The following is a 13,528-nucleotide window of genomic DNA, read 5'->3' as shown; positions in this document are numbered from 1 at the left end:
GTTGCAGATATGCTCATCTCACCTTTGATCATAAAGCCACCAGTGAATCCATTGTTGAGGCTACTTTGAGCCACTGGTCAGGGTGGATCTGGTGTGACATATTTTGGGAGATCGTCAGGTGGATAACCTCAGCACCCAGAACCAATCAGTTTTGATGGAGACTAGGCTGTTGCAAGAGACTAGGTGGATGTATGTGAATGCTTGGTGAGGCACACACACGGAGAGTGAGAGACATGTAGCGAGTTGTCTTACCTCAGAAAAACCTTTAGACGCCAGAATAGTTGCAAGATGGTGCCACTTGGAGGCGTCCGTCGCATATTTTAAATCACACACATATCGAGACAGAACGTGTGCTTGGCGGAAGAGTGAAAATGTGCTGTACTGTTTATCCTGACGTCAGTTAGCACGTCTTGCACTACTGCTGCTGTCTCGCAACTACGTTTCAGAAAGAATTAGGGAATCGATAGGTTGGAGAAAACAGTTTGCACATCGGTCCTCGCGGAGTCACTGAAATTATTTCTGCATCTATTCCAAACTGGACTAAAACAGCACAATGAACAACTGTGCATTTCTACTGATCCTGGCTGTTCAAATCTACGCCGAAGGCATAGAGGGACCAACAGGTAAAGAGCCCTTTCTTCCTGTTTTCGAGTCACTGCGCACTTGGGAAGCGATGCATCCATCGTGGAGAGTTTTGCATCGATATATTGATCCTGAAAAGGGGTGTGAAAGATGTCGCAGTATGTTTTCCGCAGTTAACTTTATTCATAGGCGACTGAAGGCTATTCAATGGAACGCTCGATATATTGTATAATGAAGAGGGTTTACTGAATTGTCAAGGTGCGAGATAAGGGGCTTTTATGAAAATGTGTTTTAGATTGCTTCGAATCGGAGGATAGTGCTTGTTTTGGGGCTCACTGTTTTGAAAGACTTGACCCTCTGCTTAACAGATCAGATCCACCTCACATTCCCGCGTTTTGTTATAACTTTACCCGTCCCTTTAAATATGGTAGTCTAGGGTATGTTATTAGTATATTCGCCTAATCGTTTATAGCCAATATTTCCAATATTTAAGTAGGCTATTCAAACAGTGCGTCTGCTACCCTGTCATGATAACCTATTCGTATTTTTTGCTACTCTATTTCTGGATGAACATTTCTGGACATTCAATTCCCGAAATTGCATTCCAACGTGTAAATGTGGATGCAGCTTTACCGATGTTTTGTGTTGAGTTCCGTTTTAAAGCCTCATATCTAATTGAAATATGCAGACTGCTGAGGGAAAATCATGCTTTGATTTGAGAACATGTGCTGGCTGACCAGTTGGCAAGTGTCTACACTGTCATTTTCAACCTTTCCCCGACCCAGTCTGTAATACCTACATGTTTCAATCAGACCACCATAGGCTATGTGCCCAAGAACGCCAAGATAACTCTCTAAATGACTCACCTCATAACAGTCAAATCTGTAGCCATGAAAGGCTGGTAATGGCTCACATACACACCATCATCCCAACCACCCTGGACCCATTCCAATTTGCATACAGCCTCCACAGATGACGCAATCTCTATTACACTTCCCTCTCCCACCTGGAGGAACACCTACACTATATATACAAAAGTATGTGGACATCCATTCAAATAAGTGGACTCAGCTATTTCAGCCACAGCCGTTGCTGACGTGAATAAAACCTTTGTCTTCGTCTTGTCCCGTGTATATATCTTTTTATATTTTTTCTTTGCATATATTTTTCTTAACCTCAACTTCAACATACTCTCCTGCAATCCGCCTCACCCAATGTGGTATGGATCTACTATTTTCTTTACTTTAGAACCGGAACCCCCAACAGTAGCTAGCCAGCTAACTAGCTACTAGCTAGTAGTCAGCTAGCCACTGCTAGCGGTCATCAGTTAACATTTAGCCCGGACAGCTCTTGCCAGTCTGCACAGCGCAATTCAAACCAGGGCATATCGGACTTATTTTTCTCCATATCTCCGGATTCCTACCGCAAGCTCTGAACCTTTACACCTGGATCATCGCAGCTAGCTATCTGCTATCCAAGTGGCCACTCCTGGCTAATGTCTCTGTCATGAAGCAAGCACCAGTTAACCTGGAGCTAGCCTATGCTAGGCCCATCTCCCGGCTAGCTGAAGAGGTCCATCAGCCACTCCTCTGGCTACAATACCTATTTTGCCAATTGGCCTGGACCCCTTTTACTGCCGATATGGAGCCCCACCAATCCATCACGACTGGACTACCGACGTAATCTGCCCAAGGTTTTTTTTTTCAACAGGCTCCTCCATCGCGATGTCCCCTGAATGCCCATCTGCTAGCTTGTTAGCCGTGGCCCGCTAGTTATCTAGAGCATATCGGACTGTTAACTGAAGAGGCCCATCAATATACCTATTTTGCCAATTGGCCTGGACCCTTTTACTACACTGGTCTGCCGTATTAACCGCACGAGGGGGCTACAACAGATTTCTTCCCTCTAAGGCCCTTCTGCTAGCTTGCTAGCCTCGGCCCGCTAGCTGTCTGAATGGCTGTGTCTCCAGCCCTCCTAGCTACTCACTGGACCCCTATGATCACTCGGCTACGCATTCCTCTCCCTAATGTCAAAATGCCTTGTCCATTGCTGTTTTGGTTAGTGCCTTATTTCACTGTAGAGCCTCTAGCCCTGCTCAATATTCCTTAGCTAACACTTTAGTTCCACCTCCCACACATGCGGTTACCTCACCTGGTTTAAATGATGTTTCTCAAGACATTATCTCTCTCATCGTCACTCAATGCATAGGTTTACCGCCACTGTATTCACATCCTACCATACCTTTGTCTGTACATTATGCCTTGAATCTATTCTACCGTGCCCAGAAACCTGCTCCTTTTACTCTCTGTTCCGAACATACTAGACGACCAGTTCTTAGTCTTTAGCGTACCCCTATCCTACTCTTCTGTTCCTCTGGTTATGTAGAGGTTAATCCAGGCCCTGCAGTGCCTAGCTCCACTCCCATTCCCCAGGCACTCTCATTTGTTGACTTCTGTAACCATAAAAGCCTTCGTTTCATGCATGTTAACATTAGAAGCCTCCTCCCTAAGTTTTATTTTATTCACTGCTTTAGCACACTATGCCAACGAAGATGTCCTATCTGTGTTTGAATCCTGGCTTAGGAAGACCACGGAAAACCCTGAACTTTCCATCCATAACTATAACATTTTCCGACAAGATAGAACTGCCAAAGGGGGCAGAGTTAGCCTGCAGAGTTCTGTCTTACCATCCAGGTCTGTGCCCAAACAATTTGAGCTTCTACTTTTAAACAAATCCACCTTTCCAGAAACAAGTCTCTCACTGTTGCCGCATGCTATAGACCACCTTCTTACCCCAGCTGTGCCCTGGACACCATATGTGACGTGACTGCCCCCCCGTCTATCTTCAGAGCTCGTGCTGTTAGGTGACCTAAATGGGGACATGCTTAACACCACGGCCATCCTACAATCTAAGCTTGATACCCTCAATCTCACACAAATTATCAACGAACCTACCAGGTACAACCCCACATCTGTAAACACGGGCACATTCATAGATATCATCCTAACCAACCTGCCCTCCAAATTGCTCTGCTGTCTTCAACCAGGATCTCAGCGATCACTGCGTCAGTGCCTGCATCCGTAATGGGTCGGGGGTCAAACGACCACCCCTCATCACTGTCAAACGCTCTCTAAAACACATCAGCGAGCAGGCCTTTCTAATCGACCTGGCCCGGGTATCCTGGAAGGATATTGACCTCATTCCGTCAGTAGAGGATGCCTGGTTATTCTTTAAAAGTGCTTTCCTCACAATCTTAAATAAGCATGCTCCATTAAAAAAAAAGTAGAACCAGGAACAGAAATAGCCCTTGGTTCACTCCAGACCTGACTGCCCTTGACCAGCACAAAAACATCCTGTGGCGTTCTGCATTAGCATCGAATAGCCCCCACGATATGCAACTTTTTAGGGAAGTTAGGAACCAATATACACGGGCAGTTAGGAAAGCAAAGGCTAGCTTTTTCAAACTGGGTTTTTAAAACTGGGTTGCCCGACCAACTTTGTACTAGCTAGCTACATTAGCTGACATGAATAAAAACAAACAAACATCGCTTCTTTGGGAATGGGTAAGGGAGATAAGGCCCAACAACGATGTCGATAATGCAGAGACAGCAGAGCCCAAGACTGCAAAAAAAAAAAAAACTTTTTCAATAGAAAATATGATGAGTCCTACCTAAAATATGGCTTCATTGCGACAAGTGACTCGCACGCTCCAAGCCCCCTGTGCGTGAAAAGATATTTATTTCAGAAAAAGTCACCACTGGCAGCACATTTCAATGAGGAGGAATGGCTTGCAAAACTCGCTTTCCTGTGCGACGTATTGAACCAGCTCAACGGACTCAATCTGTCACTTCAGGGGAGAATGACAACTGTCTTTAAGTTGGCAGATAAAGTGGCTGCATTGAAATCCAAACTGGAACTGTGGACAAGGGCATTTTTGACATGTTCCAAGCATTAGCAGGGATTTTGGGAGAGACTGAGACTGGGCCGTCTTTCTCCCAGCTGGTGCGTGATCACCTAGTTTAGAGTGTTACTTCCCAACCGCCAAAGACCCATAAAGTGGGAAGGAATGGATCCGCGACCCATTTGTGAATGTCTCAGTTGAAATGTCCGTGCAGGAAGAAGATCAACTCCTTGAGGTTGCAAATGACGGTGGCCTTAAAAGTATGTTTAAGAACTTCATCTCTGCCAATCTTCTCCATTAAAATCAAGGCTGAATATCCTGAGATAGCCACACGAGCACTGAAAACGTATGTCATCTACGACCAGGTTAGCCCTTTGCTAACATGAATGCAGTTGGGTATGACAAAGGTAGTCTCTCTATGTAGTATGATGCCTTAGAAAAGGAATGTTTTAGGGATTAAATGAATAATCAGACAAGTCACTCTGATGTCCAGTAGTACTTTTCAAAGACAACTCAGGGTTAGTTGTAGATCGTGGAGAACTCAATACAATTATGGGAATATATGCATACATATTGAAAGTGTGCGGCTTATTATACTACAATTATTGACAAGAAAATAAACAAACTCAGCAAAAAAAGAAACGTCCTCACACTGTCAACTGCGTTTATTTTCAGCAAACTTAACATGTGTAAATATTTAATGAACATAAGATTCAACAACTGAGAACAGAAATGGAATAATGTGTCCCTGAACAAAGTGGGGGTCAAAATCAAAGTAACAGTCAGTATCGGGTGTGGCCACCAGCTGCATTAAGTACTGCAGTGCATCTCCTCCTCTGACTGCACCAGATTTGCCAGTTATTGCTGTGAGATGTTACCCCACTCTTCCGCCAAGGCACCTGCAAGTTCACAGACATTTCTGGGGGGGAATGGCCCTAGCCCTCACCCTCCGATCCAACAGGTCCCAGATGCTCAATGAGATTGAGATCCAGGCTCTTCTCTGGCCATGGCAGAACACTGACATTCCTGTCTTGCAGGAAATCACGCACAGAACGAGCAGTATGGCTGGTGGCACTGTCATGCTGGAGGGTCATGTCAGGATGAGCCTGCAGGAAGGGTACCACATGAGGGAGGAGGATGTAAATATCAACGCTGTAGCACACAGTGAAACCCCTGGTGAAACAAAACCGCAAATCGTCAGTGAAGAGCATTTTTTTTGCCAGTCCAGCGACGGTGGGTTTGTGCCCATTGGCGACGTTGTTGCCGGTGATGTCTGGTGAGGACCTGCATTACAACAGGCGTACAAGCCCTCAGTCCAGCCTCTCTCAGCCTATTGCGGACAGTCTGAGCACTGACTTAGGAATTGTGCGTTCCTGGTGTAACTCGGGCAGTTGTACAGACATTGTGTCTCACAGTACGGACATTGCAATTTATTGCCCTGGCCACATCTGCAGTCCTCATGCCTCCTTGCAGCATACCTAAAGCATGTTCATGCAGATGAGCAGGGACCCTGGGCATCTTTCTTTCTGTGTTTTTCAGAGTCAGTAGAAAGGCCTCTTAGTGTCCTAAGTTTTCATAACTGTGACCTTAATTGCCTACCGTCTGTAAGATGTTAGTGTCTTAACGACTGTTCCACAGGTGCATGTTCATTAATTGTTTATGGTTCATTGAACAAGCATGGGAAACAGTGTTTAAACCCTTTATAATGAATATCTGTGTAGTTATTTGGATTTTTACAAATTATCTTTGAAAGACAAAGTCCTGAAAAAGGGACGTTTTCTTCTTTTGCTGAGTTTAGTTATTTGACTGCCATCTGCTTCACAACCAAAATAATACCAGTGGTGGAAAAATTAAATTGTCGTACTCCAGTAAAAATAAAGATGCCATAACAGAAAATGGCTCAAGTAAAGTCAACCAATACTACTTCAGTAAAAGTATTTGGTTTTAAATATACTTAAGTATCAAAAGTAAAGGTAATTGCTAAAAAAAAAAGTTTCAAATTCCTTACATTAAGTGAGCCAGATGGCCCAATCTTCTTGTTTTTATTTATTTATGGATAGCCAGGGGCACACTCCAAAACCCAGACATAATTTACAAATAAAGCATTTGTGTTTGGTGAGTCCCGACAGCTCAGAGGCAGTAGGGATGACAAGGGATGTTGTCTTGATAAAATATAACTAGTACTTTTGGTGTCAGGGAAAATCTATTGAGTAAAAAGTACATTATTTTCTTTAGGAATGTAGCGAAGTAAAATTTGTAAAAAATATAAATACTTACTAAGTACTATACACCACTGAGGAAAGATCCCTCATCTGAAATGCACATGATCTGTGTTTCTCTCCATAAAGCAGCAAAAAGAGGGTCTGCAAGACGGATGCTTCTAGTGCTACTACTTCTCACCCCTACCTAGAGGGAAGAGACTCTCGCATGTGTTTATTTTTTAGCTTATTGGCTTATTTTGTGTAAACTCTAATACTGCAGTTTTTTCCCTTTATAAGTCATTGAATATATTCTGATTCTTGACTGTGATCAGCGCAGTGGCTCACCCTTATGTATGTACAGGTCAGTAAAGTCATAGAAAGGTCAAAGTCCAGTGTTGCAAGATCATGTTATGACATTGTCTGGGCTATAGAGCTGCCCTTTAACATTCTGTATTGAGATACCACCACAGTGAAATATGAAATCGACACACACTCATGAGAAAACGGCTACTTCAGGCCTTTCTGTGTGATGGATGCAGGCTTCACATGGATTCCTGGTCCCTCTTGCTGGCTGGTTAGGTCAGTCCCTGTGGGCAGTGCTAAACACATACAGTATCCTCTATGAGATTCCATCTCCACATTTTAAGTCATTGGGTGCAATGGAAAGATTTGAGATGTGTGGAGTGAGCTTGGCCCAATATTTGTTAATGCTGTGTAGCCAACTCATATGGTTATTTGGCATGACAATGACCATAGGAATCTGCAAGACTGCACAAACAGATCTGGGACCAGGCTAGTGTAGTGGCTCTTGTATTGCCTTGTGTATTGGCTCACAGGTATTGCCTGTGAGTCCCTGGTAGTTCATTACCTTTGAAGCTGCACGACTAAGTGGACAACTCCTTAGAATACTGTTTTTCATGTCAGCCCTCCTGAGATTCAGCCTGAACCTCAGTCATCACCCCCCCCCATTTCCCATTCACATGCCCTGTCACAGCTGTAAATCCCATTAACTCTCACTCCCTCTACATCTCTCTCACTATCCCTCTCACTCCCTCTCCTTTATAAGAGGTGGTGAGGACTGGGGACTGTGCAGGGGAAGGGGGGTTGCCACCCAGAGTGACAGCCGGAGGTGGCAGGTGATGGTCAGTTCATGGCTGGTTCGGTGGCTCCAGGTGCCAGCTGGGAGTAACTTCCAACTGGTTGAGGACGGGGAATGGGAAAGTGGCGAATTCAAGGCAATGTGTAACTTGTAGTGTGCTAGATTTGCCAAGGTATGACTGAGAAAACATGCTAGAAACTTTAGAAATAGATTTGTTTAATGGCTTTTTTGAAATGGAGCATCTCATGAGATTGGTTTGCAACCCTCAACCTTATTGTGGCTGGTTATATACACTATACTGTAAGTACAACTTGTTGAATTGAGATGCTTAATATAAATAGAGTGGGAAAGGGCATTAAATAAGTGAAGGGAGTGTGAGAACAGAGAGAGCACAAGCAGCTTTATTCACATCCAGGTGTTGATGGGAGATGGAACAAAGGAAGGTCTATCGATTTCACAAATGCAGGCTGTCAGATACAGCTTATTGGCTTCATCTTGAGCCCCTCTCTCCTGCCAAAATCCTCCTAACTTCGGCATCACTCTATCATTCAGAGTAGCCTGGCGGCAGGTAACCTAGTGGTTAAGAGCGTTGGGACAGTAACTGAAAGGTCGCTGGTTTCAAACCCCGAGCCGGCAAGGTGAAAAAAATCTGCCTAAAATTTGCTTAAGCAAGGCAGTTAACACCCAACAACAACTGTTCCCCGGGCGCTGATGACCTTGATTAAGGCAGCCCCCCTACACCTCTCTGAATCAGAGGGGTTGGGTTAAATGCGGAAGACACATTTCGGTTGAATTAATTCAGTTGTGCAATTGACCAGGTGTCCTTTCTGCCCTTGGCTGACACATGTAAGACACATGTTAGTTTGGTTTTCGAATTGGGTATAGGTAGTGTGAAAATATTGGTCCTTGGTGTGTTAATATGACACATTACAAAGTGTCAATTTCTTTTCTCAATGTCGTAGTCTTGCCTGAAGCACAGGAGGATTTCGTACAATTCTTACAATTCGTAATGTACAGATGTAGGCAGCGATAAAGCACACACTCAATCATGGCCTTTTCATAAGACACCATGCCATTCATGCCTCCAGCAAGCTCATGATCAATAGCAGAAGGTGCCCACATGGCATGCCCCAATGGCCCACTCTCTCTATATTTCTCTCATGTCTGTCTGGACAGAAGCCAGGTCCTTGATGTAGGCTGGTGGAACTGAGGCAGCATAGTGGTAGTGTCTCACATTAGCACAAAGCACCTAAAGAATGCAGGAACACCCCTGTCCTGCGGCCCACTGGGTGCTGTTGACAAAGGGATGGATCCACAAGGACAAACGGAAGATTGTGTGTGTTGATATTATTTTCATTATTTTCAGTCATTTTGTAGGCAGAATCATTCCCACCTGAGTGTATGGAAATATTTGGGGAACTCTGTGGGACAATGTGAGCATGTGAATCATTATGAGAAATGTTTGGGTTAGCCTTTGGTTGGCTTATTTGAATAATATGTGACTAATTTGCACACAAACAAAATGACATACCACATGGTCAACCACATTTGCCTCCAGAAACACTAGGCCCAAAGTAACCAGCACAGGAGGCTGCTGAGGGGATAATGGCTGGAAAGGAGGAAATGGAATGGCATGGAAACACATGGAAACCATCTATTTGATACCATTCCACCTATTCCGCTCCAAATTCCATTAGCACGAGCCCGTCCTCCTCAAGGTGCCACCAACCTCCTGTGGTAACCAGTCTCTGTAGTCTGTCTGAAAGGGTGGTTATTTGTCTCAGATCAGTGTGTGACAATGGCCTGCTTTTTTTCCTTTTAAGGAAAAAGTACAGAAAAGCCCTGTGTCTTTCCCTTTGTCTGTTTGGTCAGATGGCGCAGTTAACAATCAGTTTAGGCTCAGATTATACATTGAGGTAGTCGGATCACAGGGGAGAGGAGAGAAGGCATTAGAGGGAGAATGGTGGTTAATATGGGTCTTTGTGTGTTTTGTTACGGTATCATGTGACACTGACACAGCTGACAATGGAAGCCTGTTGATGCTGCTGAGTTCTGCACGGAGGCTTTCTTATAATAGGCCTTAGGCTTTACCTCAAAGCTGTTCACACACAGTCAGAGTACTTCTCTCTCTCTCTTAGTCTCTTGTTTTCTCAAATTGTCATAATTAGTTTTTACCTAATTGGAGTATGGTAATATTTTTGTGTTTGGAACACACAGACGCTGGTGTGAACACACACACGCGCGCAAGTACCTACCCACGCACGTAGGCACGCACCACCCATAGCACACACGCTCACTTTTGAGATATTTTGGGGGAATGTAATGTTCTCATTTGTTAAAGTGAATCAGCTGAAGGCTCATGCATTGAAAGCATGATACCCATGGGGCTTCCGCTGGGGAAGGGAGAATCTCTCTCCCTCTCTCCCTCCCCTGTTTTGAAAGGATTAAGGTGGTGCTATTGATTTGGCTTGATCCAGACAAAAAGAGGTTGTTTCACAAAACAGACACATGACCATATTTCTAGTTTCTCTAGTACAGTTTTTCCAGTATTTATCGTGGGCTATTAGTCTGATCCACATGTCATAGTAATATGATCCATACAGCCTATGATCCACCTCTATAAGTCAAGCCATAAAAACTGACCTTTAGACAGGATATGGCATTAAGCCAGGCTGAATAATAATGGCTGGTGTATAAGGTTTATTCAAACACAGAGTTTGTGTCCCCACATCAGGCTATCCTCATCTAATATGCACAGGTGCATGGATTCCCATCGCTTTATTTACATTTTACATGAGAAGGCGCACAATTTGGCCCAGCGTCATCTGGGTTTGGCCGGGGTAGGGCGTTATTGTAAATAAGAATTTGTTGTTAACTGACTTGCCTATGCCATGGAAATATTGAATCAAATTTCTCAGATATAAAGTATTCAAAAATACTTTATTACAAATGTAACAGAAGCAGAGCAATTCCAGTGAACAACTGCCTTCTCTTGTTATAGACCTCAGGCTTTATAGGTTTCCACTTTCAGATAACACACATGGCCACTGCCCTTTATGCAGATGATTAACACCTCTTGGCCTCTTGCCACCATTATCTTTCTGTATCAATTCTTGGTTGTTTACAGATTCTATTGGTGGCATATCCATAGCAATGATACAAAAAAGACAATTAATATAAGTGTCTGTCCAATGATACTCATAGGACTACACAATGGCTCTCCCCAAGCCTGTAATGGCACAGACATACATATACAATACAATCACATGCCTTAATGCTAGTCACAGGACCAGGCAATGACTTCCCTCAGGCCTACAACAGCGCAGGCATACATACATAATGCAATTGCATGTTTCAATGCTAGTCACAGGACCAGGCAATGACTTCCCTCAGACCTATAACAGCACAGGCATACATTTTCTGCTTACATTCTGTTTTTTCATGTCTAGTGATTAACTCCATGTTGACCCAGCTCTGTTCATTCACCTGAGCTCAGCCCCCATTCTGCTTATACATGTCTATTAATTAACCCTATGTTGATTCTGCTCACTACTTCTGGGAGAACAGTCCAGATACTGGAAGATCTCCATGATGTCATGAATCCTCTCCTGCACATAGTTAAATAAAGGTTAAATTATAATTTAAAAAATGACTGAATCACAGCATTGTGTAACATTGACCTTAGAGGAGGAAGGATATAGAGAGAATGAAAGAACAAAAAAACTTTCAGAGAGAGGTGGCGCTTGTTTTCCATGACAGATCTGTTAAATTCTGCCCCTGAACAGGCAGTTAACCCACTGTTCCTAGGCCGTCATTGTAAATAAGAATTTGTTCTTAACTGACTTGCCTAATTAAATAACAGTAAAAAAAAAAAAAAATCCCCTAACTAACATTATCCCTTCAGAAGACCTGTACAGTGTGGTGCCCTGACAGAGTCGCCATAACAGAACACAACACCATTCAGACAGGAATGTGCTTTTGTGGCTGTCTGGCTAACTTTGCTTTATTCACTGTACAGGAAAAGGGAAAATGTCCTTCCAGATTATTTAATTCCTTCCCCCTGAGCTGAAATGGAATAGGGAGGCTGAGTCTGACTGAGTTGATATGTCGGTGAGAAGGTGGGTTTGGAGGGTGGGGGAAGGAAGGGGAGGGGAAGCACGAATGGTCGGTTTAGGCTGTCATTACACTGCAGGGACAGGATTAACTGGGGCAAATTTTACCTCAATGACGGATGCTACCTGGCCTCACTCCATTTGCTACACTATCAGTGTGGTATTTAGAATGGTGATTTCCTGTGGGGCTAGTTAAATAGGTTCCTGGCTGGGGAGCAGGCCCATTCAGTAGTGAGTCCTCGGGATTTAGCCCAGTCCAGTGAGCCCCAATTGCGCCAGAGGTTCTGCATGGGTTCTGTCTGGGGGCTTTGGATCTGACACACACAAACTGGAGGGATATTCTGAAGCCATTCTTTTCAGTTAGTTTGTGATACATGTCTGGGTCTGACTCTGTCTCTGTGCATGGATGTCTGAGTATGTGTCGGTCAAGAATGAGTTAGTGTGAAGAAGTGTTTGAGGAAGATTCTCACACACACTGATAGTCGCGTGCTGTCTAGGGATTTGTCAGGGGATTGCACGGCAGGAAGCCTGTCTTAGTTTCTACAGTGCTGTTGAACTGATGAAATACAGGAGCCCAGCGATGCATTATTTCTCTTGGTCCTTTATCCCCACATTTTGTCGATCCATCTCTCTTTCTTTCTCTGCATCTTGCACTCTCTCTCCTGTCTGTCTGAGGGTAATATGCCCCAGTGTTTCGGGGAAGGGGTAGAAGGTGTGTTTTCCTTAAGGCTACAGCCAAAAACACGTTGAGTTTGAAAGGCCCACGACGAAGTCATAACTCCACTCCCTTAGGCTATGGGAGAAGGTGACTTCATTAGCCAGCTCTAGCATCACTTTAACTTGATTACACTAACTGAGTTTAGATGGCGACATTGGTACTGAGGACGCAGTTCACACCTGGAGCTATTGTTTTGTGTGTGTCTGTGTGTGTGTTCGTCTAGCAGTGCTTGAGGGAGGTCTGACACCTGGGACTTTGGCGTCTCTGTACTCAGTTAGTTAGGTTTTATGATCTACAACATAATGAACAGGTATCATTCTGGGAGCCCTCTATAATCACATTAAGACTGATGGGGGTAATACTCCTGACACACACACACACACACACACACACACACTCTTACTTGCTTATGGTTTTCCATCACAATGTTGACTTTGCCACCGATTTGTGTTTGTTGTGGGGGGGGGGGTTGTTTGTGGCATTGCATGTGGCTGTGGGACAGGTGAGTTCTATACCAGAGAGGGGTGCCACTGTTTGCACACTGATACCGTTGCGCTCACAGTTCAATTCTCCTCTCTGAGATTGTGTCCTTGAGGTGTGTGACACCCAGGTGGCAGGTGGAATGCCAGGTATGGCGGTTATTGTTGCCAGGCACTCCATGTTTACAGGCTGGATCTCACACCGCTTCAGGAGGGTCTTGCTGTGGTCCTTTAAGCATTTATTTTGTCCCCCGGCAGATCTCCATTTTTCAGGTGGCCATAGAGGATCTGCTGGGAAATGCGATCACATGCAGGTGTCTCTGAGCAAGAAACGCTTGCTCATCGTTTGGGTTTGTCTGTCGATGTAGGGTACCCTATGTTAGGCCCAGGATCCGTTGAAGGTACCGTATGTCAAAGGCCTCAAAGGATGTTAATG

General features: G+C 44.3%; 1 protein-coding gene across 3 annotated transcripts in view; it reads left to right on the top strand.

The window, feature by feature from the left end:
- The first annotated feature begins 244 nt into the window (after positions 1–244).
- The window catches only part of LOC110490335 (receptor-type tyrosine-protein phosphatase U), a 338,326-nt gene continuing 325,042 nt past the window's right edge, over positions 245–13,528 (top strand). For all 3 annotated transcript variants that reach the window (XM_021563676.2, XM_021563683.2, XM_021563669.2), the window contains exon 1: positions 245–623. In XM_021563676.2, coding sequence (XP_021419351.2) covers positions 554–623 — 70 coding nt within the window. In that variant the 5' untranslated portion in view covers positions 245–553. The remainder of the gene's footprint in view (positions 624–13,528) is intronic.

This window comes from Oncorhynchus mykiss, chromosome 2 (genome assembly GCF_013265735.2).
Source record: "Oncorhynchus mykiss isolate Arlee chromosome 2, USDA_OmykA_1.1, whole genome shotgun sequence".
Classification (NCBI taxonomy): Eukaryota; Metazoa; Chordata; class Actinopteri; order Salmoniformes; family Salmonidae; genus Oncorhynchus; species Oncorhynchus mykiss.
This window is presented reverse-complemented; position numbering and strand designations above follow the sequence as displayed.